Source organism: Nematostella vectensis, chromosome 2 (assembly GCF_932526225.1).
Source record: "Nematostella vectensis chromosome 2, jaNemVect1.1, whole genome shotgun sequence".
Classification (NCBI taxonomy): Eukaryota; Metazoa; Cnidaria; class Anthozoa; order Actiniaria; family Edwardsiidae; genus Nematostella; species Nematostella vectensis.
This window is the reverse complement of record NC_064035.1, coordinates 14081622-14108187: the sequence shown is the minus strand read 5'-3', so window position 1 is coordinate 14108187 and position 26566 is coordinate 14081622. Positions and strand designations below refer to the sequence as shown.

The following is a 26566-nucleotide window of genomic DNA, read 5'->3' as shown; positions in this document are numbered from 1 at the left end:
TTACCATAGGATCGTCGTTCAATTTATAATTGCGCACAACTTAAACTCGCAAAAAACGAGAAGAAGTGCAACAATTATTTAGAAAAAGATGCCAAGTCTAAGGGGGTTTTGTTAAATTTTTGCACGATAGTTGATGACGGGCACATCGTAATTAACAGTATTGGTATAATATATTCTCTGGAAAGTACCTGCAATTAAATATTGTGTATTTATTAGGGGTAAAAAACAATTATCATTTCTCAATCAATTTTCTCGACACACTTTGAAAATCCGTTACAATAAATTCTCTTTCTATCATAGTGAACTACACTGTAGGTTCATTGTTACTTTTAACTTTAGCAATTCTAGTGAGTGGCTTGTCTTTTTAAAGGGTTTAGTAGATACAGTCTTGTCATCGCTCTCTCGATAGAAGGGACAGCATCTATCCATTAAAACGAAGATCTTGTCAATTTATTGTTAAGGTTAATGTTTATGATTATTATTAGCCTTTGCATTTTAGTGGTTTAAAGCAAAAAAATCAAAATTAAATGTACAATATATCATGCAAGATAAGGATAAAGATTTTAACTTAAATATCAAATTATAGCAAATAAATAATAATCAATAAGTTTTACTAACACCAATAGTAAAACAAAAACCATGAAAAAAATAAGAAAAAATGATTTAAAGACATACCGGTGACAATAGGAATAGTAGTTGTGGGATCTGGAGTATATCCAACATCCCCACCTATTCTGCGGGTTGTAGGAGCCGTTAATGAACTCGGTGATGAATAAGTAGATCTGAGTAACGCTACTGTTGTTTCTACCGCCATAGTAACTTCTGGTAATAAGGTGGGCTCAGGTGTAACAGTGATTTCTGGCGTCATAGTTTTTTCTGGTTCTAGAGTGGACTCTGGCGCCATAGTTGTTCCCGGTGCTACAGTGGACTCTGGTGTCATAGTTGTTGCCGGTGTTACAGTGGACTCTGGTGTCATAGTTGTTGGCGGTAGTTCAGTGGACTTTGGTGTAATGGTTGTTCCTGGTGCTACAGTAGAATCTGGTATTACAGTAGACTCTGGCGCTTTAGTTGTTGCGGGAACTACTGTGGTCTCTGGTGCCATAGTTGTTCCCGGTGCTACAGTGGTTTCTGGCGCCATAGTTGTTCCAGGTGCTACAGAGGACTCTGACGCTATAGTTATTTCCGGTGCCAAGGTGGACTCTGGTGCCATAGTTGTTACCGATGCTACAGTGGACTCTAGCGCCATAGTTGTCTCTGGTTCTAGAGTTGTCCCTGGCACCATTGTTGTTTCTGGTGCTAAAGTGGACTCTGGTGCTAGAGTGGATTCTGACGCCATGGTTGTTTCTGGTGGTAGAGTGGTCTCTGGTGCCGTAGTTGTTTCCAGTGCCAGAGTGGTCTCTGGCGCTATAGTTGTTCCTGTTGCTACTGTGGATTCTGGCGCCATAGTTGTTTCTGGTGTTACAGTGGACTCTGGTGCCATAGTTGTTCCCGGTGCTACAGTGGACTCTGCTGTCATAGTTGTTGGCGGTACTTCAGTGGACTTTGGTGAAATGGTTGTTCCTGGTACTACAGTAGAATTTGGTATTTCAGTAGACTCTGGCGCTATAGTTGTTGGGGGAACTACTGTGGACTCTGGCGCCATAGTTGTTTCTTGTGCTAAAGTGGTCCCTGGTCCAGCAGTGGTTTTTTGCGCCAGGGTTGCTTCGGGTGCTAGAGTTGACTCAAACGCGATAGTTATTTCCGGTGCTACAGTAGACTCTAGCACCATAGTTGTTTCTGGTTCTAGAGTTGTCCCTGGCGCCATTGTTGTTTCTGGTGCTACAGTGGTCTCTGGTGTCATAGTTATTTCCGGTGCCAAGGTGAACTCTGGTGCCATAGTTGTTACCGATGCTACAGTGGACTCTAGCGCCATAGTTGTCTCTGGTTCTAGAGTTGTCCCTGGCACCATTGTTGTTTCTGGTGCTAAAGTGGACTCTTGTGCTAGAGTGGATTCTGAAGCCATGGTTGTTTCTGGTGGTAGGGTGGTCTCTGGCGCCGTAGTTGTTTCCAGTGCCAGAATTGTCTCTGGCGCTATAGTTGTTCCTGTTGCTACTGTGGATTCTGGCGCCATAGTTGTTCCAGGTGCTACAGTGGACTCTGACGCTATAGTTATTTCCGGTGCCAAGGTGGACTCTGGTGCCATAGTTGTTACCGATGCTACAGTGGAATCTGGTGCCATAGTTGTTACAGGTGCTACAGTGGACTCTGGCGCCATAGTTGTTTCTGGTTCTAGAGTGGTCACTGGCACCATTGTTGTTTCTGGTGCTACAGTGGTTTCTGGTGCCATAGTTGTTCCCGGTGCTATAGTGGTTTCTGGCGCTATAGTTGTTCCTGGTGCTACTGTGGATTCTGGCACCATAGTTGTTTCTGGTGGAACAGTGGACTCTGGCGCCATAGTTGTTACCGATGCTACAGTGGACTCTGATGCTATAGTTATTTCCGGTGCCAAGGTGGAATCTGGTGCCATAGTTGTTACCGATGCTACAGTGGACTCTGGTGCCATAGTTGTTACCGATGCTACAGTGGACTTTGGTGCCAAAGTTGTTCCTGGTTCTACTGTGGACTTTGACGCCATAGTTGTTTCTTGTGCTAAAGTTGTCTCTGGTCCAGCAGTGGTTTCTGACACCATAGTTATTTCCGGTCCTACAGTGGACTCTGGCACCATTGTTGTTTCTGGTGTTACAGTGGACTCTGGTGTCATAGTTGTTGGCGGTACTTCAGTGGACTTTGGTGTAATGGTTGTTCCTGGTTCTAGAGTTGTCCCTGGCACCATTGTTGTTTCTGGTGCTACAGTGGTCTCTGACGCTATAATCGTTTCTGGTGCTAAAGTGGACTCTGGTGCTGGAGTGGATTCTGACGCCATGGTTGTTTCTGGTGGTAGAGTGGTCTCTGGTGCCTTAGTTGTTTCTGGTGTAAAGGTGGTCTCTGGTGCCATAGTTGTTCCCGGTGCTACAGTGGACTCTGACGCTATAGTTATTTCCGGTGCCAAGGTGGACTCTGGTGCCATAGTTGTTACAGATGCTACAGTGGACTTTGGTGCCAAAGTTGTTCCTGGTTCTACTGTGGACTTTGACGCCATAGTTGTTTCTTGTGCTAAAGTTGTCTCTGGTCCAGCAGTGGTTTCTGACACTATAGTTATTTCCGGTCCTACAGTGGACTCTGGCGCCATAGTTGTTTCTGGTTCTAGAGTGGTCACTGGCACCATTGTTGTTTCTGGTGTTACAGTGGACTCTGGTGCCATAGTGGTTTCTGGTTCTAGAGTGGTCTCTGACGCTATAATCGTTTCTGGTGCTAAAGTGGACTCTGGTGCTAAAGTGGATTCTGGCGCCATGGTTGCTTCTGGTGGTAGAGTAGTCTCTGGCGCCGTAGTTGTTTCCAGTGCCAGAGTGGTCTCTGGTGCCTTAGTTGTTTCTGGTGCAAAAGTGGTCTCTGGTGCCATAGTTGTTCCCGGTGCTACAGTGGACTCTGACGCTATAGTTATTTCCGGTGCCAAGGTGGACTCTGGTGCCATAGTTGTTACCGATGCTACAGTGGACTCTAGCGCCATAGTTGTTTCTGGTTCTAGAGTTGTCCCTGGCACCATTGTTGTTTCTGGTGCTACAGTGGTCTCTGACGCTATAATCGTTTCTGGTGCTAAAGTGGACTCTGGTGCCATAGTTGTTACCGATGCTACAGTGGACTCTGGTGCCATAGTTGTTACCGATGCTAGAGTGGATTCTGACGCCATGGTTGTTTCTGGTGGTAGGGTGGTCTCTGGCGCCGTAGTTGTTTCCAGTGCCAGAGTGGTCTCTGGCACTATAGTTGTTCCTGTTGCTACTGTGGATTCTGGCGCCATAGTTGTTCCAGGTGCTACAGTGGACTCTGACGCTATAGTTATTTCCGGTGCCAAGGTGGACTCTGGTGCCATAGTTGTTACCGATGCTACAGTGGACTCTGACGCTATAGTTATTTCCGGTGCCAAGGTGGACTCTGGTGCCATAGTTGTTACCGATGCTACAGTGGACTCTGGTGCCATAGTTGTTACCGATGCTACAGTGGACTCTGGTGCCATAGTTGTTACCGATGCTACAGTGGACTTTGGTGCCAAAGTTGTTCCTGGTTCTACTGTGGACTTTGACGCCATAGTTGTTTCTTGTGCTAAAGTTGTCTCTGGTCCAGCAGTGGTTTCTGACACTATAGTTATTTCCGGTCCTACAGTGGACTCTGGCGCCATAGTTGTTTCTGGTTCTAGAGTGGTCACTGGCACCATTGTTGTTTCTGGTGTTACAGTGGACTCTGGCGCCATAGTTGTTCCCGGTGCTACAGTGGACTCTGGTGTCATAGTTGTTGGCGGTACTTCAGTGGACTTTGGTGTAATGGTTGTTCCTGGCGCTACAGTAGAATCTGGTATTACAGTAGACTCTGGCGCTATAGTTGTTGGGGGAACTACTGTGGACTCTGGCGCCATAGTTGTTTCTAATGCTAAAGTGGTTCCTGGTCCAGCAGTGGTTTTTTGCGCCAGGGTTGCTTCGGGTGCTAGAGTTGACTCAAACGCGATAGTTATTTCCTGTGCTATAGTGGACTCGAGCGCCATAGTTGTTTCTGGTTCTAGAGTTGTCCCTGGCGCCATTGTTGTTTCTGGTGCTACAGTGCTCTCTGACGCTATAATCGTTTCTGGTGCTAAAGTGGACTCTGACGCTATAGTTATTTCCGGTGCCAAGGTGGATTCTGGCGCCATGGTTGCTTCTGGTGGTAGAGTGGTCTCTGGCGCCGTAGTTGTTTCCAGTGCCAGAGTGGTCTCTGGTGCCTTAGTTGTTTCTGGTGCAAAAGTGGTCTCTGGTGCCATAGTTGTTCCTGGTGCTACTGTGGTTTCTGGCGCCATAGTTGTTCCAGGTGCTACAGTGGACTCTGACGCTATAGTTATTTCCGGTGCCAAGGTGGACTCTGGTGCCATAGTTGTTACCGATGCTACAGTGGACTCTAGCGCCATAGTTGTTTCTGGTTCTAGAGTTGTCCCTGGCACCATTGTTGTTTCTGGTGCTACAGTGGTCTCTGACGCCGTAGTTGTTTCCAGTTCCAGAGTGGACTCTGGTGCCATAGTTGTTACCGATGCTACAGTGGACTCTGGTGCCATAGTTGTTACCGATGCTACAGTGGACTTTGGTGCCAAAGTTGTTCCTGGTTCTACTGTGGACTTTGACGCCATAGTTGTTTCTTGTGCTAAAGTTGTCTCTGGTCCAGCAGTGGTTTGTGACACCATAGTTGTTTTTGATGCTAGAGTGGACTCTGGCGCCATAGTTGTTCCCGGTGCTACAGTGGTCTCTTGTGCCATAGTTGTTTCTGATGACATAGTTGTTTTTTTAGCTACAGTGGACTCTGGCGCAAGAGTTGTCTTTGGCGCCATAGTTGTTTCTGATGCTAAAGTGGTCTCTGGTCCAGCAGCGGTTTCTGGCGCTGTAGTTGTTTTTGGTGCTACAGTGGACTCTAGTGCAAGAGTGGTCTCTGTTCCCACAGTTGTTTCTGGTGCTACAGTAGACTCAGGCCCCATAGTTGGTTCTGGTGCAACAGTGGTGTCTGGTGCCATAGTTGTTCTTGTTGTACCGGATGGAGGAATAGCAGTTGTTGAAGCTGGAGTATATCCAACATCCTCCCCTCTTTTGCGGGTTGTTTGTGCTGTTAATATACTTGGTGGGGAAGTTGGGTCTTGTACAACTTTGGTGTTTTTTTGTTTTGTTGTCATCTGTTTGACAGTAGTCTTTGGTGCCATAGTGGTCCCCGATGCAAAAGTGATCTCTGGTTCCAAAGTGGTCCTAGGCGCAGAAGCGGTTTCTACTATCAATGGGGTCTTCAGAGTCTTAGTTGTGGTGGCTGGTGTACTAGTTGTGGTAAACTGTGCAGCCGTTGGTGTCATTGTTCTAATTTGTTGTCCAGGTGCTTGAGTTCCCTCTATTACTTGGTCTTAAGAAGTTCAAATATTGACAGAAGTCAAGGTGGTGATTTTGTGGATAATAAAGACTGAACCAATTCAACGGGTTAATTTGAAAGTAGTACAGAAAAGAAACAGAAGAAAAAGTAACAGAAGCAAAAAGCAATTACTTTCTTTCGTGCTTATCATAACATCACAAGTGCAGTTTTTTACATTAACCTGTGTTTTACAAAAAAAATTATGTATTATCTTCTTTAACAATTTTTTTCTTTATTGCATGCAATATTTTAAAAAGTGCAGTTACTTTAAGGCATGCATTACCTAAAAAAATCATGCAAATTTATTTGTGCACGGTTTCAAAATGCATTTTATAAAAATGCTTATGGGTGCTTAACAATGCTTAACAGTGCATAAATATTTAACATTTACTTATGTGAAACTTACAATTTTATATACATTAAAATATTTCAACACACAAATCACCATTCCCATTAACATTTAACAAAATACTAAAGTAAACACAGTGCAAATTATGTATACACCTATTCCAAATAAGGTTGCAATCAAAAGATCATGTGTAGTATTACATGGTTAACGTACAAATAATATAATACAACCTGGAAACCGGTCCCTAAAGCCATAGGAATGTTTACAGGTGCAGCTTTCTAAACCCGAATTTGTTTTAAACTGCGTTAACTTGTTACCTATAAAACACTGTGGGTTCCAACTATGGATTCTTTGATTGCAACCTTAATTAAAACAGGTGTACATTGTGAACACATCAACGATCTTTGGCAGAAAGATCGGACAGAACCTTATAATGATTACAAAAATAAAAACAAAATAAAAATAAATTCGTAAATATAAAAAATAATTAGTAATGATTAGAAGAATAAAAAATCGAAAACAAACAAATAGTCAAGGAAACATATATAACATTAGGGGCAGAATGTGCAGGGTCAAGAGAGACAATAAACATCGTAATAGCACGAAACTTTAACCCCCCTCATATCCTGGGATGTCATAGTTAAAGTAAAGGTACAAACACCTTATTGCAATTAACCCATACCTGTAATCGGTACCACTGTGGAGGCCAATGTAGTACTCTTTGGTGCCACGGTAGTATCTGGTGCAACAGTAGTCTCTGGTATCACAGTGGTCACTGGTGCCACAGTGGTCTCAGGCTCCATAGTGGTATCTGGTGCCATAGTGGTCTCTGGTGCAACAGTGGTCTCCAGTGCTTTAGTGGTCTCCAGTGGAGCAGTGGTTTCGGGTGCCACACTGGTCTCTGGTTCAGCAGTGGTCTTTGGTGCCAAAGTTGTCTCTGGTGCAACAGTAATCTCAGGTGCGACAGTGGACTTTGGCGCAACAGTTGCATCTGCTATTGTGGTCTCTGGTGCAACAGTGGTCTCGGGTGCAACAGTGGTTTCATGTGCAGCAGTGGTCTCTGGTACAGCAGTGGTCTCAGGTGCCACAGTTGACTCTGTACTTGCACTTGTACTTTCAGGCGCAGTTGTCTCGAGTGCCGGGGTGGTCTCCGGTACCACTGTCGTCTCTGGTGCCACAGTGGTCTCTGGTGCACCAGTGGTCGTAGATGCAAGAGTTGTAGCTGGCCCAGCAGTCGTCTCAGGTGCAGCAGTGGTCTCTGGTGCAGCGGTGGTCTCTGGTGCAAGACTGGTCTCTGGTGCAACACTAGTCTCTGGCTCCACAGTTATCTCTAGTGCAGTTGTGGTCTCCAGTGCAGTAGTAGTCTCTGGTACAAAAGTAGTCACTGGTGCGTCAGTGGTATCAGGTGCCACAGTGGTGTCTGGCACCATGGTGGTCTCTGGTGCAGCAGTGGTCTCGGGTGCAAGAGTTGTCTCTGGTACAAGAGTTGTAGCTGGTCCAGCAGTAGTCTCAGGTGCAGCAGTTGTTTGTGGTGCCTCGGTTGTCTCTGGCGCAACTGTGGTATCCGGTGCAGCAGTGGCCTCAGGTGTGACGGTTGTCTCAGGCGCAACAGTAGTCTCTGGTTCCACAGTTGTCTCTGGTGAAGCTGTTGTCTCCGGTGGAGCAGTGGTCTCAGATACAGAAGTAGTCACTGGTGCAGTGGTAATCTCACGTGCCACGGTGGTCTCTGGTGCCAAGGTGGTCTCTGGTGCAGCAGTGGTCTCAGGTGCAAGAGTTGTCTCTGGCTCCACAGTTGTTTCTGGTGCAGCAGTTGTCTCCGGTGCAGCAGTGGTCTCTGGTACAGAAGTAGTCACTGGTGCAGCAGTGGTATCAGGGGCCATGGTGGTCTCTGGTGCAGCAGTAGTCTCGGGTGCAAGAGTTGTCTCTTGTCCAACAGTGGTCTCAGGTGCAGCAGTGGTCTCTGCTGATACAGTGGTCTTTGGTGCAGCCTTGGTCTCAGGTACAGAAGTAGTCACTGGTACAGTGGTGGTCTTAGGTGCCATGGTGGTCTCTGGTACCATGGTAAACTCTGGTGCCTCGGTGGTCTCTAGGGCACCAATGGTTGTAGGTGCAAGAGTTGTAGCTGGTCCAGCAGTCAGCTCAGGTGTAGCAGTGGCCTCAGGTGTGACGGTTGTCTCAGATGCAACAGTGGTCTTAGATGCAACAGTAGTCTCTGGCTCCACAGTTGTTTCTGGTGCAACAGTCGTCTCCGGTGCAGCAGTGGTCTCCGGTACAGAAGTAGTCACTGGTGCAGCGGTGGTCTCGGGTGTAAGAGTTGTCTCTTGCGCAACAGTGGTATTAGTTGCTACAGGGGTCTCTGGTGCCACAGTGGTGTCAGGTGCAGCCGTGGTCTCAGGTACAACAGTGATCTTTGCAGCAACAGTGGTGTCTGGTGCAACAGTGGTCTCTGGTGCTACAGGGGTATCTGGCGCTACAGTAGTCTTTGGCCCCATAGTGGTATCAGGTGCAACACTGGTCTCTGGTGCAGCAGTTGACTCTGGTGCAACGGTTGTTTGTTGTAATGTTGTTGGTGACTTTGTAATAATTGCTGAAGATATGAGGAATAAAAGTAAAATTGAAGTTTCTATTCGTACATTTGTTAGAGTAGTGGACTATGTTTCTTATCATCCACATAGTATTCCAGTCTATCAATGAGTAATTGACTCAGGGCCCATTCGTGCTCGAGGAATTATTTTAAATGTCTTTATCGTATCGTATATTTTTGCGCAATAACAGTTTTCTCATGTCGCGCGCTTAATTAAAACACGAAAAATAAAAACTGGTGCAGGTATGCAGCAACACATGAGGTGCAAAAAATTATGAAAACGATAAAAACATCCAGGTTTACAGTATTTGTCACAGAATCTTACGGTATGTGGTTATATGAATAAATGCTCTTCGTATAGATATAATTAGTTTAAATGCAATCAATGTTGTCCAACTACAATTACCTTGGCAATTCTTGCCGTCTCCGGTGTAACCTTCCATGCATTGACAATTGTACGACCCAACACTATTGGTGCATTCAGCATTGATGTCACAGTTTGCTGTGCCTTCAAAGCACTCGTTTATATCTGCCAAAGAAAAAAACGTAAACGGTGTCAATGTGGGTAATATATAACTAGAAATATACAAAGAGGTCATCCAGATTAAATGCTAATGACGATGAAAGCGTCTTGATCTTTTAGATTTTGTTTAAACTGCAAATACCCTTCGATCCAATACATGTATTTTAGCTTAGGCGACTAGCTTCAGTGGAACATAAATAAACTTTACGAAACCTTTGCTCACACACAAAAAAATCAACCACTCCTTAGATGTTGAAGTTATCTTCAAGTAAATAATGCACCATCTATTGCAGATGGCTGAGAAATGCCTGGAAGCAAGTTTTGTTTTTGAATGTACATGTATGTACCATACGTCAACATTTTGAGAAACTCTTAGAATAACTAGATTTTAGGATCTGTTTTTCCCTACTAGTGTTACAGGAAGGTTATTATGTATTCATATGTATGTATTCATGAGGGACCTATGCTACAGACTTGAGAGAATATGTGGGGGTATTCAAACCTGCACAGAGCTTGCCATCGCCGAGGAAACCATTGATGCAACGGCAGAGGAAGGTCCCAGGGACATTCGTACAGATGGCATTCACGTGACAGTCGTGAGATCCGTCTGAACACTCATCAATATCTGAAAGTAGTAGTCAAACACTGCTTGACCAAAATGCCTTCTAGGTATCAAAAGGGTAAAACCTCGGATTAAACCAGTATTACTGAAATCTCGATCAATTTAACACAAGATTTTCTTAAAAACTTTTTTTACCTGATACAACCCAAGAAAACTAAAACATATGTAATAAAATTAAATGCGTTTTATAATAGCTTCATTTGGCAGTGTTGCGCAGTTTTTTTTATTGAAAACATTTTTCATATCGTGAAAGCTGTAGCGCAAGTATTTTTTATTTTTCATTTTTCGACATTTAATTAATAAGAGATGTGAATAGAATTACCATTTGCTGAACTTTGACCTATTCGGTCATATATGATCCCTGAAGATATCTAAATTATAGAAGTTATGATAAGTCATCAAGGATATTTCACCTTTGCAGTGTTTATCTTGGTCGTTATCCTCAAACCCTTCCTTACACTTGCATGTGTACGAGCCAACATTGTTGAGACATTCTGTGTTGTTGCCGCAAATGTCATCAGATTTAATGCACTCGTCAACATCTGAATAAATGAGGAAGTGTGTTGGTAAGCACATATATATAGTGCAAACTCTATGAAGCGGGCACTCTTTGGACAGGATAAAGAACCTCTATATAGCTGGCACTTTTTGAAAAAAAAATACCACTACATAGCGGGCACTTTTTGAACTAAGTACCCCTATACAGCGTGCTAGTAAAGAAAATGCATAATTTTTTTGTCGTTGCGATGTTCCACTTCAAGAATTTTTCAAATGTCATTATATATGTAGTGTACTACGATCATGGACATTTTACATTTCGTACTGGCTTTTCGTGATATCAATATTGCCTTCATATCTCCCCACCCAAGGCACAAATAGGTAAGCCATTATAAGAGGATACTGGAATATAAATCTTACAAAATAATTCATAACTCACCAGCACAAGTTTTCCCATCTCCTTGAAAGCCACTCTTGCAGCGGCATAAATAGGATCCAGGTGTGTTTGTACAAAGTGCATTTGGATCACAGAGAAGATCACTCCCAACACACTCATTTTTGTCTACAACATAGGAATGAACAATAAAAAGAGTTTCACGTTGCTTGAGGAGTACATCTTTAAATTTCATTATTATCTGTTTGAAGGGACATTCTATTCTAACTTTGTAATTCTGATGTACATGCTATGCCACAAAGCTATGCTTGAAAAATCAATGAAGAAATGGTGACTTCTCTATTTAGTGTACTGGTCGCAAAACGAAAAAAACCCAACATCTAAACTGACTATAGCTGGTCTGACGCGGTTATAATATCCACTAACCTTTGCATTCTCCGTCCACAATCTGGTAGCCATTCTTGCAAACACAAGTAAATTTGCCTTTGATGTCCACACATGTTTCGAGGTCCCCACAAGTCGGGTCACATTTGACTGGTCCCAAGTCTTCAATCACAGAGACAGAAAATGTGTAATAGACTATTATTTACTTTTCTCGGACAAGCATGAGAACTCGTGGAATGAGCGTATCCAGGGGTTCTGTTACGTCCAGATCTGGAATATATGTTGGGTGTGATACCCCTTGATTTGCTTTAACTTTTCTGGTTTATTTAGTCTGGGCCGCGTACTGAGAGACTAAAGCCCCTCCCCCTACTTTTGTTCATTATTAGTAGAAAAATTATAGGGCAACACTGTGGCACACAACACATACAATGTTCGCCCACTGTCCTTTTTTTTACTCGTGGAATACGAGTTTCACGTTCATTTCACTCAAGTGGTGGTGGCGGTTGTGTTGTGGACACTTCGTTTGCAAAGAATGGTGGGTCAATATATTGGCCAATCGAAAAGTGTTTACTTTGAAACCGTACTGAAAGCGAATCTAAATAAGCTCATTTCACATTAATTAAGGCGGATAATTCTTTGAACTTGTCAGTGTAGTAGAGAGCCAAGGTTTATACTCTTCTGAAAAAATCCCAAGCTAAACTGTCCCTGTATTGAATATTGATTCTCCAGATTGAAAAGCGAAGTCCATGCCACTGCTATTACGGTTCTCTGACAGAGGTGCAGGGAGGTGGGGATGAGAAATGGAAGAAAAGAGGAAAATAAGAGGATGCATACCTGTACATGTCTTTCCGTTTCCAGTAAATCCAGGTTTACAGATGCATGAGTAGGACCCGATGGAGTTTATGCATTCTGCGTTTACGTCACAGTCGTTTTTGGGTAATTTGCACTCATCGAAATCTTGCAAATATAAAGAGAAATAATATCAACTGATTGCCGCCTCATAAAAAGGCCACAGCTATTGGTGGATTATGACGGTTGCATACCTATGCAAGTCTTGCCATCACCTATATAACCACGCAGACAGCGGCAAATGAACGTGCCATCAGTATTGGTGCACAAAGCGTTGACAGAACAGTCGTGCTTGCCAGTTTTACACTCATTGACATCTAGCAAAAATGAAAGGCATTTGCTGGTCAATCACGTGACCTCACAAGCAGGGATATTAATAAGGACTTCGAGTACTTTATAGAAATAGATGCACCATCCCTATGACTCCATGATAATGATTTGGATGAGGCATATATATCATTTGCAAATGTCAAAGCTCTTCGATAACATAAGACCACTAAACACAGGTTGGTTTATTCGTATATTGAGAGACGAACATTTTCATTAGTAAAATACTTCCGATCGACTGGGCAAGTCATGACCTCGCTCAGAGTTCGAGCAGTTTGAAAATATCTATAATCAATACATTTTCAATACTGGCTATATAATGTGGCTTGTTTGGAACTAAACCGTTGAACATACCTGCACACTTGCCCTGTGAGTCTCTCTCGTACCCCTCGGCGCACTGGCAAGTAAAGGAGCCCAGCGAATTGGCGCATACCTCATTTTCACCACACTTCACTTGGCCTGTCTTACACTCGTCCACGTCTAAGATAGAGAAGTGATGGGGTTACATACTGAACCAAGGGGATCACACAAAGACATGTACAACTCGTCCACTTTTAAAAGAGGGAAGAGATTGGGTTACATACTGAACCAAGAGGATCAAACAAAGACACGTACAACTCGTCCACATCTAACAGAGGCAATAGACGGGGTTACATACTGAACCAAGAGGATCAAACAAAGATACGTACAACTCGTCTAGGTCTAATAGAGGAAATAGATGGGGTTACATACTGAACCAAGAAGATCACACAAACACATGTACAACTCATCCACCTTTAATAGAGTAAGAGATGGGGTTACATACTGAACCAAGAAGATCACACAAACACATGTACAACTCGTCTAGGTCTAATAGAGGAAATAGATGGGGTTACATACTGAACCAAGGGGATCACACAAAGATATGTACAACTCGTCCACTTTTAACAGAGGGAAGGAAGGGGTTACATACTGAACCAAGACGATCACACAAAGATATGTACAACTCGTCCACCTTTAATAGAGTAAGAGATGGGGTTACATACTGAACCAAGAAGATCACACAAACGCATGTACAACTCGTCCACTTTTAAAAGAGGGAAGAAATTGGGTTACATACTGAAGCAAGAGGATCAAACAAAGACACGTACAACTCGTCCACATCTAACAGAGGCAATAGACGGGGTTACATACTGAACCAAGAGGATCAAACAAAGATACGTACAACTCGTCTAGGTCTAATAGAGGAAATAGATGGGGTTACATACTGAACCAAGAAGATCACACAAACACATGTACAACTCATCCACCTTTAATAGAGTAAGAGATGGGGTTACATACTGAACCAAGAAGATCACACAAACACATGTACAACTCGTCTAGGTCTAATAGAGGAAATAGATGGGGTTACATACTGAACCAAGGGGATCACACAAAGATATGTACAACTCGTCCACTTTTAACAGAGGGAAGGAAGGGGTTACATACTGAACCAAGACGATCACACAAAGATATATACAACTCGTCTACGTCTAACAGAGGCATGAGATGGGGTTACATACTGAACTAAGGGGTTTACTCTCGTTTCGTCCACACTCAGATCGCCCACAAGTAGAGTCGTTTCGTCCACATACTTAGCAAAACAGTTTCATATATATATATATATATATATATATATATATATTTCTTTCATAGAAAGTGCTCAATACTCGAAAGTAGAGCGGTGTATAGTGTTGGTTTGAGAAAAATACAAACTACATAGGTTTCCCTACAGGCCTGTTTCGTGGTTGCCCACTCATCAGGGGATTGTGTGTATATTATATGTATATATTGTGTGTATATATATATATATATACACACAAATATATATAACGTTTAGGCCATGCACATCTCTCAAGTAACAAAATAACTGTCTTGGGTGTGCAAAAAAAAAAACCTGATACCGAACCATGGAGATCACAAAACGACATGCATATTATAGATAACAACTTCATTTCGTACTACTGATTACTTTTGGATGCCTTTATAGTGTCTACTTTTTAACTTGCTTGACTTATTACAATTCTTTGCAATCTATGTATTAGATTGCAATTGCAATCTAATATATAACAAGTCTATCTATTGAATTTCTAAGCAAAGCAATCACAGGTGAATTGATTCGTTCCGGGCATGTGCTCATGTCCAAGTATGTCATGTCCAAGTATGACGTGAAGTATGATCTTACCAGCACATGTGCGCCCATCGCCTTGGTAACCACGGATACAGCGACACACAAAGGTTCCGGGAGTGTTCGTACAGAAAGCGTTCACATTACAGTCATGGAGACCGTCGGTGCACTCATCCACATCTGAAACATATGTCCGGTGTTATTCACACTGCTGATTCGCTTTAACTTTTCTTGTTTATTTAAAGTCCCTGGGCCGCGGAGGGAGAGATTGAAGCACCCCCCCCCCCCAAATTTTGTCCATTATTAGTATAATAATTGTAGGGCAACACTGTTACACACAACACATAACTTACAATGTTCGCCCACTGTCCTTTTATATTTGTGATAACGTCACAAACCTACCGAGGTATTTTGGCAAAGTATCAAACTGTGTACTGTATACATTGCCTTGTGGTTTGAAGACTCCAGAGAAGATAGAACAGTAAAAGCGATCCGGTTATTACAATACAAATAAACAACGACAATACATTTGCGTCAAAACATCCAGTTTCTATCATCTTTTCATCTCTTTACCTGTACACGTTTGTCCGTCGCCTTGGAAACCATCTTTGCACTCACACCTCTTGTCGTCGATCGGGCCTGCGCAGACTGCGTTATCACCGCATGCCGGGACACATGCGGACTCAGCTGTCCCATAAATACCAAATCAATAAACGCGCTGACGAGGCGATTGCTGAAGGCGGGTAATTCTTTGAACTTGTAAAAATTTGATGGGAATTTTGAAGTGTTTTCGAACTTTGTAGCATTCGTCCAGGCGTTCATAAATAGCGCGAGGATGATAAAGGAAAATTCCATTTTGGCCTTTTGTGTGTACGTGTTTTTTTTAATAGAAAAAAGCAGTCTGAAATGCAAGGACCCAACGGCCATTGTGAGAAATCGTGACTTTTTTTTGGTATCGCTTCGCAGTGAACTATGGATACCGCATTCTCAAAGGTGATTGTTTATGCTTCTAAGAAATCAGCAAACTGCCAGCACCCTTAAATACGGTCGATCGATGGTCACGTGACCATCGGAAGCTTCCAAAAGGTAGTGGATATTTGAACGTTAGCACATGTCATCGTTAGAAGTGCGTATTCAAGAGACGTGATTGTATATAACAGGGTAACAGTCACTTTGCTGTTTTCTAAGTGTCTTTTAGTAAAATAGTAAATATTTTGTTGAGTGTCTGAATGCAAATTTGATTCATATGTACCGATGCAGATTTTGCCATCACCAGTGAAGCCCTTGTTACATCGACACACAAACGACCCTGGCGTGTTGGTGCATACAGCGTCAGGACTGCAGTCATTTGCCCCGCTTTCACACTCATTATCGTCTATAGAAAAATAATATTTAACCATTTCACGTTGGTTTTATAGTGCCACGAGCGCTGCCGTGGTCACAAAGATAATTTTTAAAAGGTCGGCAAATTAGAATTTGAGGATTGGACATTCTAAGATTGAGAAGTTCTCTCCTTGTACGTGTATGGGGAAAAAGGGGGGGGGGGAGGGGGTGATCTTTTCAGAAATAATTACATAATAACAATTGTGATTGTGACCTGAGGTGCACTTAATCATTTCTTTGCTACGAATCTTTATTGGTTTGTTTCCTAAAACAACCTGCTATGACGATCTATCATTTTATTATTGCTATAAAATTTTTCTTATACATTTCAATGAATTTCCGCCGGGAGACAGGAACGCCATCGTGAAATCGAGCTTCACTGTAACTATTGAAAGCACTGAAATACGTTCCGGAGTACGGCATTACAAAGGCAATAAACCGGTCGACTTAAAGCCGCATTGTCTCTAGTTTACTTCCGGAGGTCCGACGGAAACCTCAACCGTTGAAAGACAAAAGAATCTATTAGAATCCGAGATATTTAACAGGCCATCCGCTCTAAATTATCAATCACATCCTCGAAGAAACTTCCAATAGACACACTGCTTTCAATATTTTGAAATATTTTTCGCGTTTTTCGTTAAAAATCACCGGATATTGTCAGGTAATCTACTGGAAGTAAACTGGTGACAATGCGGCTTTAATGTATATCAATAAAAAAGACTCGAGCACTCCGTATGATGCCGAATACAATATGATTCTGCGAGGTGACTTACCGACGCAGGACAGCCCGTCTTCGGTCGCGGAAGAGAAGCCCATCTTGCAAACACACTCCGCACCGGCAGCTTGCATCTTACACTCGGAATTGTTACCGCAAGCAGGGTTGCACTCAGTTTGGAGTTTCGCTGTAAAGTGCAATGGATTGATGCGAAGAATAAACAAGGGAAGGTACACATGCTTACAAGCATTTAATGGAAACAATGTATTCCCCTGAATTTTCTTTTTAAAGATGCGACGACAATTTTTGGGATTATTCGTAGCGTTTTGTCTGAAAATACTTTTGAAGAATTATTTTACATCTAATGACATTCCCCTGATGCCGCAAACTTTTATCGCATTCCCTGGGCTTTTCCCTGACTAGAATTATGATCAAATTCATTTGCTACCCAGCTTAAAACTCTTATACATGCGTTGTCTACGAGAACTTAAAGAAAATCCAATAAGAGTCAAGAAACTTGTTTCCCATTCAAGCATTCAAGACCCATGGTAGAGTAGAGTGCTTACGGATGCAGGTCTTGCCATTGCCTTCGAATCCCTTGAGACAGCGACAGACGAAAGAACCAAGAACATTGGTGCACAGCGCGTTGGCGTCACAGTCATCCGTCTTATTGGTGCATTCATCGATGTCTAGAATGAAACACGGGCGCATTATTCTTTACGTTGTCAATCAAGCCATGAAGGAGGGGGGGGGGGGCTACTAGACTAGGGGTTCATGTAGACATCGTTAGGAATGAGGAGCTCGTCGAATAACTAAAAGCTTATAGATACGATAGCTAACTCTGTCGCTGTTTTATTAATGCACACGCATGCTCGATGACCCATCAGAATTTGCAGGCGTCATCTACTCTCGGCCAAAAATAGAAAGCGCGGGATCACATGCAGTTTTACGTATGCATGCTCAATGATCTATAGAGAAAGAAAAATAAATAAAACGAGAGTTGCTACCCTAAAGAAAAAATGGCATTTGACTATACGACCGAAAATTAAAAATAATAACAACCATGATCATAAAGAGTCGCTTTACAAGGAAATTAGAAAAAACAAAAACAAAAAGTTCAAGTCATAACATTCTCTCTTCAAGCAATCCAACAGCACCTTCCAAAAATCAGTCAGCGCCACCACCCAGCATCATGCAACGGTATCAGAAGGTTTCAGATACAGACTTTTATATAATTTACTGCTTTTCGAATCCACTAAGGCGCGCGTTACAGACAAAAAAGTATTCTCAAACCCAAGTGACACCGAGCCGCCATGAATACAACTCGAGCCGACATGAATATAAATTTCAAACCCGCGATGTTGGACTAAGCTTTAACGTTTACCCAAAACAACTAGTATCTAATAAAGGCTTGTTAGATACAGATCATCTTACTGCGTTGCGAATCCACTTAGGCGCGCGTAAAAGACAAGAAAGTATTCTCAAACCCAAGTGACAACAAGCAACATGGTTTATAAACAGCACTTGGATCAACAATACAGCGAATCCGCAGACAGCCCAACAATATCTCCCAGCGTCATCTAACGCAAGAAGGCACCATGTATATATCCCAACAGAGCCTAGCACTGCTGCGTCTTGCTTGCACTGTTTGAGGTATGGCGTATACGGGAGTTACCTTTGCACGTTATTCCGTCCCCGGTGTATCCCTTCTTGCAGCGACAGACATAGCTCCCGACAGAGTTGGTGCATAAGGCGTTAGGGTCGCATTTGTTATGCAGCACTGAGGCACATTCGTCCACATCTATAACAATCAGTAAAATTAAAACATTGTCGAACAGATACGACCGATGGTTGCAACATGGTTACAATATAACCACGATTCCCTTTGCACTAACTTTTTTTTCAAATAGTGTATACAAGCGAAAGAAGAAGAAGAAAAAAACACATAAATCTGACCTTTGCACTGCTTGCCATCACCCTCAAAACCAGGACGACACTGACAGCTGTACGAGCCGACCGAGTTGATACAGTCGGCACTCTTAGCACAGTCATGATCTTCTTCGACGCATTCGTCTTTATCTACGAGAACAGAGAACATCGATACATATCAGCATAGCCGTAGCATGCTTCGAATCACTGGGGGACAAGATACAAAAACAGTAAGTAAACATTTTTTTTGGTTGGGGTGTGGGGGGTGGCACAGCCACACCCCTACTGGTCATTTCCTTAAAATTTTTAATAATATTGGGGGGAGGTGCACGTGCCCCACCCCCTGCTACGGCCCTGGTCAGACACACATCAGACAATTTAGAACATCATATAAAGAACTTACCGTCATACGTTAGACACTTAACCGAAACATATAAGACACTTACCCAAAAACTAAGCGACACACATCAGTGACTTTAGGAAATATAAAAAAACACACCGACACACATTAGTCACTTACCGACACATGTTTTGCCATCACCGACGAAGCCTTTGCGGCAACGACAGACAAAAGTGCCAAAGATATTGGTGCAAAGTGCATTTGCATCACAGTTATTGAGCTCAGTAACCTTGCACTCGTCGATATCTAAAGAACACAAACGGCACAGTTAGTATAGCGAGGAACAGTGGGAATGAGAGAAAGATAAGAGGGGGGAGGGGGGAGATACTCTTGTCCCCATCCCCTACGCAATGGGCTCCCTCGGTAATGCTTGGAAGTAATATCAGATAAAAATTTTTTCGTCCTTCGTGATTGATCTTGATCACAGGGAATGAAATATACTTTGAATTGGAGAGCAGTACCTTGGAAAAAAGGAAAAGAAGAGAAAATACTTTGCTGGGGATGTTCAGTTGACCATGACGGGTACAACATTTAAGCAAATGATAAAAGGAAGTATGAAGAAAGAGTCTTGCTAGTGAACGTTCTTAGCTGTACACCAAGATCATAAAGAAAAAAACTGAACCGAAGAAAAAGACTGAATCGCAACATATGACAACGTCTCAGACTTTTATTTCAGTCCTTTTTTTCTGGGCGACTAGCATTCGTTACAAAATGCATAAACGTTGGCGTATTTTGCGACTCTGTTTTGTCTTTGTCTTGATCAGCTGTACGCCAAGTGACTGTGGCTGTACGCCAAGTGACTGTAGCTGTACGCCAAGTGACTGTGGCTGTACGCCAAGTGACTGTAGCTGTACGCCAAGTGACTGTGGCTGTACGCCAAGTGACTGTGGCTGTACGCCAAGTGACTGTGGCTGTACGCCAAGTGACTGTAGCTGTACGCCAAGTGACTGTAGCTGACTGTAGTGACTAGTGTGACGCTTACCTGAGCACACCAAGCCGTCCCCTGTGAATCCCTTGAGACATCGGCACACGTATGAGCCTTCGGTATTCGTGCACAGCGCATTTGGGTCACAACTGTATTTTCCAGCCTGACACTCGTCGATATCTACAAGTAGGCGGCTTTAACCATCAAGCTGATTTCGAGTTTAATTGATATGCAAAACTGTTCAAAGTTCAAGAATATCTATGATCGGTAGTAGCATCCAGATAAAGCTACTTTTATAACTAATAACATCAAAAAACCCTGCCAACTTAGCCAAATTATTATTATCATATCATTGTCTTCATAGCGATGAAAATTTCCAAACAGCTCAAATCTACCTGTACAAGTTTTGCCATCGCCTTGGTAACCTCGTACACAGCGACACACATGGGAGCCGTCAGTGTTTGTGCAGAGCGCATTTGGGTGACAGTTGTGAGTGTCGCTAGCGCATTCATCAATATCTACAAATGATATCACTGTTATAAGGAGGTCTTAGTAGTGGTCTTGCAAATTGCAGTTATTTGCACAAACCAATCCTTTTCAACAAATACATGCACGTGCATGTTCTACACTAGATATCTAGTCTTGCAAGTACATACCTGTACCCTTACATCACTCTCAGCTAGCTTTGCCCCCCAGCACCCCTCCCACCCTCCTATTCCTCGGAATAGAGATACCATTACCTCTGCAAACTATTCCGTTCCCTTGGAACCCAGCCTTGCAGGTGCACGAGTATGATCCATTTGTGTTGGTGCAAGTGGCATTTTGTGAGCAGTCCGCGATGCGCACCTCGCACTCGTTGATATCTACGGGAAAACGCTTTTCTAAACTTGCACGAAAGGTAGAATCTTTGTTATAATTGTACCCACCCTATCCCAACTCAATAAAAATAATTGAAGTTCGGTATCTGAATAGGAATATTATAGCATGCTACCCCATTTCTTTATCATTGTTTTCATCATCATCATTACCATCATCATCATCACCATTCTTTATATTATCACAATTTGCAGTCTGTCATGCCTACTTATGGCTGATAGCTAGTCGATATTTGAGCGAAAGTTTATATTTAACAAATTTCCCATAGTTTTCAGTGGTATGTACACCACGATATTCGTCAAATTATTGTCAAAATGTTGCGGCGTCAAGAGGCACGTAGCGCCTCGAATATCGGGCGTTGTGTATAAGAGTACATACCACGAAAAACTATGGGAAATTTGTTTTCTACAACACAAACAACGAAAACAGTGTTTTGAAAGATCAAAACGCGCACTCGTTTGAAATGGTGCGTGACCGGTGTTAACAGCGCGCGTAGATTAGCGAAAATTGAAAAGTTTAGCTTCAAAACCATACAGTCTTCGTTACTTTTAGTGTAAGAATGGAAAATACATTTACTAGAAAAGATTGAGAACCAAATTTCGCGAGCTTGAATCAAGGTTTCTCGTCTCTTTCGCTTCGAGTGAACCTGCAAGGATTGTGTGAATGACGATGTCCTCTGATTTAGCATAGCTAACAACCAATCAGAAAGCGAGAGTACGCTCAAGAATTGTAGAAATACGTTTGTACAAATGGACGGGGCGAGTCTCAACCAGATGCCATTTTGGCACCAAAGCAAAAATCAAGTATGGAAAGAAAACACTTTCATGAGCTGATTTGAGGAAGAAATTGCTATATTTTCCATTGAATTTATTGAAAAATCAGGACTAGGTTGATTAGTAAATGAGCTATTAATAGGTGTCAATCAAAACTGTGGTTCTCGTATGCTAATTGGCAAACTTTCTTTTTCTAAAAAAATACGAGTGGTAGCGCAAGTCGAACTATAAAGTTTAAGACGATACTTACGATTGAAGTAATGATCTCATTATATCTGAACGCACGCCTAAGCCATACATATCAACATTACTCACCTTCACAAGTAAAGCCATCTCCTTGGTAACCGACCTTGCAGACACACAAACTGCGGCCGCCGATGACTAGACACTGCGCGTTAGGACTACATCCGGGTACGCACACACCTTCAGCTATAACGACAAAAGCAAAACTCAGTACATTATATTGCAAATGTGGACATCTATTTCCGCACATCACCATTTTACACTTCGTCTTTTTCAACCTTTTTTAAAATATTTTAAAAAACAAATGTCAGCCCCTTTGACTGTACTACTTTACCTCTACACCCAACTCCGTCTGTACTACTTTACCTCTACACCCAACTCCGTCTGTACTACTTTACCTCTACACCCAACTCCGTCACCAACAAAGCCTTGCTTACAAGTGCACTTGTACGAGCCGAGTGTGTTGGTGCAGACACTATTGATGTCACAGTCGGCAATCCCTCCAGCGCATTCGTCGTAGTCTACAAGGAGGATTTCGTATCAATACGCGAGGTTAGAGCACAATAGGCGACATACACTAAGAAATCTTTAAGCGGTAAAATAACTAAATAAAATGGGTCCTATTCAGCAGTTACGAATCAGCCCGAAAATGTGTTTGTCAGCAGTAAAGTGTCATTTTGTTGAAAAACCTTTTTATAACTTTGCAAAGTTGTTTACAATCTTTTAGACGCATGGTGACAGCTACGTGTCTAATTAATTGACAGATATGAAACTAATTGGCTGATAAATAAACGCATAAAATGACGTTAGCCTTGACGTAAGCCTTGACTTAGCCTGGTAGAGATTTAATCAGCAAAAAACACAGCAAATGGATTATTTAAACATGAATAATTGATCTAGAAATTTAGCTAGAAATATTAAGGAAAAGCATTTTTTGGTGATTCCCGTATAGGGCGGCAAGAGGATGCCGCCTCGCGCAAGTTCGATTGTGCGCACTTCGCGCAAGTTCCATTGCGCGCACGCTTTTCTTGCCGGCGCCGTGTCCTGTTCAGGACGACATTTCATGCTTTTTCACGTCGTCTTCAGGACGGGACACCGGCAAAAATCAGAGTTCTCGCGCAATAGAGCGTGCGCGAGGCAGCGCCCTCTTACCGGCGTCGTGGATCTAAATCACCCTAATAATTTACAGGAGCTCTTGAGCTCCCGTAAGTTAGCGAGAAAATTAGCAGGATTTTTTAAGGCCCGAAGATTGTGGTGGATTTTACAAATACCCGGGGTTTACCGGATGACATTCCGGTTTTTTTAGTTCACCGGTCATTTTGATAAAGTACCCCCAGGACACTATGGACTAGGGTGCCGTAAAATTGCTAGATCTTTGACCCCCCCTCCCCCCTCCCCTCCTGAGGGAATGTGAAAGTCAGTTTAACACAAGGAACATAAGAAAGTGATCCGTCTATTGATCCCCCCTCCCCCCTGAGGGAATGTGAAAGTCAGTTTAACACAAGGAACATAAGAAAGTCATCCGTCTATTGATCCCCCCCCTCCCCCCCTTGAGGGAATGTGAAAGCCAGTTTAACACGAGGAACATAAGAAAGTCATCCGGCTATTGATCTGCATTACCGTCACAATTGCCATCGCTGCTTGGCTGATACCCCTCCTTGCATGAGCACTGATAGGAGCCGGGTGTGTTGATGCAAATGGAATTCTCGCCACATATGCCGGGGGTCGCAGTACATTCATCAGCGTCTAGCAAACATTTTTATTTAAAAAGTCAACGGATAATCTGTAAATCAACACAGCACTGCCCGCCACGCATTAAAGCCCGTAGATCAGACATGCATGACGCGTGGTTTCGTAAGCTATGAAACCTCATGCAAAGGAGATGCTTATCTCAGCGTCTCAACTCGTTTTGTTTTCACTGTTCAATTAAACCAATCCTACAATAAAAACAGCTCAAAACTAAATTTTAATTAAAAAAAACTCATGTCTAGAACAATTAGCCATGATTGCTATATAATTTCATATCATATATAAAAATCAAAATCAAAATTGCTTTAGTATCTTAAATAAAATTATTTAAGATTTTTACGTTGTCAATGACGTAAATATCGTAGTACCCTTCCAAGGAGAGACAGGGAAGTCGCAGATAAAAATAAATATTTGTGCCCCCACTCACAATATTTTTTTTACTTCCGCCGCCCATGTTAGTAACCCTATTATAAATTTGTACAGCTGTATATGAATAACCATGGTCGATATGACGAGGCGTACTTACCGGTGCATATCTCGCCATTGCCCTTATAGCCTGGCTTGCACTCACACTTGAAAGAGCCGGGGGTGTTGATACACGTGGCGAGGTTACTGCAGGTTGCGACGCCAGGGGTGGAGCATTCATCGACGTCTATACGAGATATAAAAGATATAAGAGATTATATTGCAAATACAAGTTTGCAGTATGTAATTTCTACCCCCTATCACTTTTACCCTCACTGTTTCCTGACCTCCCACATGACTGAGACTGAGCAAACACGTTTTTGAACAATTGAAGGCAACGAGAAGTTTGACATTTTGCTCCAGCTTAATGACAGAGAAGACATATCTTTTCCACCTCGCAATTCCTTCTCCTAGCGGCGTGATAGCGTTAAACACACACACACACACACAAAACTTCTACTTTCGGTTGCCGTCCGTCGTCAAGAAACGTGTTTGTTCCCTAAGTACCGTCTCCAACGAAGCCCTCGTTATACCTACAGGCGCAGAAGGTGTACCCCTAGAGCCTTGATTCCGCCCCCCCTTTTCCCATCCCTTATTCTACTCTCCACTACTCTCTCTTGGTAGTCAGCAATTAGCACCTTCTGCTAGGAAGCCCTCCTTACACCCACAAGCATAGAGGGTTAAGCTTACCCCCTTTCCCTCTTCCCGACCTACCTCGCAGTGGCTTAGTCTCCTCTTTTATCCTCTAGCACCTCTCCCCCATCCTCACTCCCCCCCCCCCCCCCCCCTCACTTCAATGGCTTTGTACTCACCAGTGCAATTGGAACCGTCTCCAAGGAAGCCCTCCTTACACCCACAAGCATAGAGGGTTAAGCTTACCCCCTTTCCCTCTTCCCGACCTACCTCGCAGTGGCTTAGTCTCCTCTTTTATCCCCTAGCACCTCTCCCCCATCCTCACTCCCCCCCCCTTCACTACAATGGCTTTGTACTCACCAGTGCAATTGGTACCGTCTCCAAGGAAGCCCTCCTTACACCCACAAGCATAGAGGGTTAAGCTTACCCCCTTTCCCTCTTCCCGACCTACCTCGCAGTGGCTTAGTCTCCTCTTTTATCCTCTAGCACCTCTCCCCCATCCTCACTCCCCCCCCCCCCCCCCTCACTTCAATGGCTTTGTACTCACCAGTGCAATTGGAACCGTCTCCAAAGAAGCCCTCCTTACACCCACAAGAATAGAGGGTTAAGCTTACCCCCTTTCCCTCTTCCCGACCTACCTCGCAGTGGCTTAGTCTCCTCTTTTATCCCCTAGCACCTCTCCCCCATCCTCACTCCCCCCCCCTTCACTACAATGGCTTTGTACTCACCAGTGCAATTGGTACCGTCTCCAAGGAAGCCCTCCTTACACCCACAAGCATAGAGGGTTAAGCTTACCCCCTTTCCCTCTTCCCGACCTACCTCGCAGTGGCTTAGTCTCCTCTTTTATCCTCTAGCTCCTCCCCCCCACCCTCACCCCCCCCCCCCCCTCCTCACTTCAATGGCTTTGTACTCACCAGTGCAATTGGTACCGTCTCCAAGAAAGCCCTCCTTACACCCACAAGCATAGAGGGTTAAGCTTACCCCCTTTCCCTCTTCCCGACCTACCTCGCAGTGGCTTAGTCTCCTCTTTTATCCTCTAGCTCCTCCCCCCACCCCCACCCTCACTCCCCCCACCCCCCTCCTCACTTCAATGGCTTTGTACTCACCAGTGCAATTGGTACCGTCTCCAAGGAAGCCCTCGTTGCACCCACAGGCATAGAGGGTTAAGCTTACCCCCTTTCCCTCTTCCCGACCTACCTCGCAGTGGCTTAGTCTCCTCTTTTATCCTGTAGCTCCTCCCCCCCATCCTCACTCCCCCCCCTCCTCACTTCAATGGCTTTGTACTCACCAGTGCAATTGGTACCGTCTCCAAGGAAGCCTTCGTTGCACCTACAGGCGTAGGAGCCCATCATATTGATGCACTTGGCGTTTGGATCACATGGGGATGGATCCCGACGACCACACTCGTTAACATCTGACAACAATTAACACAACAATCAGGACGTCTTCTACTTCGAACTGGAATATTTACGTGAAAATCAAAATTATTTTGTCACCTTGAAAGCAAGGATCTGGGAAGAAAGGGGCGAAAAACCGTGACTGGTGCGAGTTCAAGGGGGATTATCGCTTAAGTATAAAAAAGGAAGGCAGGCAGACGACCTTTCTAATGCTATACTTGTTAAGAATGTTTATAGAATAGTTGAGAAAAATAAGTAAAAAAATAAAAAAAGATAATAGACTGTTATGTGCCAATCATGCGATATTTCGCTCCCCACAAAGTCGAGACTGATGAAAGCAGACTAGGAAGGGATAGACAGTAACAAGTAGGCTTAGGGGAAAATAAAACCTTAACAAAACACAAAAAGATAATAGCCTTA

At 43.4% G+C, this 26566-nt stretch overlaps 1 protein-coding gene and 1 long non-coding RNA gene across 13 annotated transcripts in view; one reads left to right on the top strand and one right to left on the bottom strand.

Moving 5' to 3' along the window:
• Window positions 1-26566, bottom strand: part of LOC5521794 (mucin-19) — a 73731-nt gene that overhangs the window by 17785 nt on the left and 29380 nt on the right. For 10 of the 12 annotated variants that reach the window (XM_048723235.1, XM_048723247.1, XM_048723237.1 and 7 more), the window contains 26 exons: window positions 26038-26163; window positions 24178-24303; window positions 23523-23648; window positions 22301-22423; window positions 21975-22088; window positions 20751-20873; window positions 20406-20528; window positions 20068-20190; window positions 19206-19331; window positions 18713-18835; window positions 18432-18557; window positions 17323-17445; window positions 16815-16943; window positions 15911-16033; window positions 15232-15345; window positions 14716-14838; window positions 12867-12992; window positions 12380-12502; window positions 12171-12293; window positions 11379-11498; window positions 10998-11120; window positions 10474-10602; window positions 9941-10063; window positions 9322-9444; window positions 7014-8918; window positions 676-5976 (listed from right to left, as the gene is read on the bottom strand). In XM_048723235.1, coding sequence (XP_048579192.1) covers window positions 676-5976; window positions 7014-8918; window positions 9322-9444; window positions 9941-10063; window positions 10474-10602; window positions 10998-11120; window positions 11379-11498; window positions 12171-12293; window positions 12380-12502; window positions 12867-12992; window positions 14716-14838; window positions 15232-15345; window positions 15911-16033; window positions 16815-16943; window positions 17323-17445; window positions 18432-18557; window positions 18713-18835; window positions 19206-19331; window positions 20068-20190; window positions 20406-20528; window positions 20751-20873; window positions 21975-22088; window positions 22301-22423; window positions 23523-23648; window positions 24178-24303; window positions 26038-26163 — 10167 coding nt within the window. The remainder of the gene's footprint in view (window positions 1-675; window positions 5977-7013; window positions 8919-9321; window positions 9445-9940; window positions 10064-10473; window positions 10603-10997; window positions 11121-11378; window positions 11499-12170; window positions 12294-12379; window positions 12503-12866; window positions 12993-14715; window positions 14839-15231; window positions 15346-15910; window positions 16034-16814; window positions 16944-17322; window positions 17446-18431; window positions 18558-18712; window positions 18836-19205; window positions 19332-20067; window positions 20191-20405; window positions 20529-20750; window positions 20874-21974; window positions 22089-22300; window positions 22424-23522; window positions 23649-24177; window positions 24304-26037; window positions 26164-26566) is intronic. The other 2 variants (XM_048723245.1, XM_048723239.1) reach the window with 2 other exon arrangements.
• Window positions 16848-17769, top strand: LOC125560904. Its single transcript, XR_007306939.1, has 2 exons — window positions 16848-16986; window positions 17209-17769. It is a non-coding gene; the product is annotated as an uncharacterized LOC125560904 (long non-coding RNA).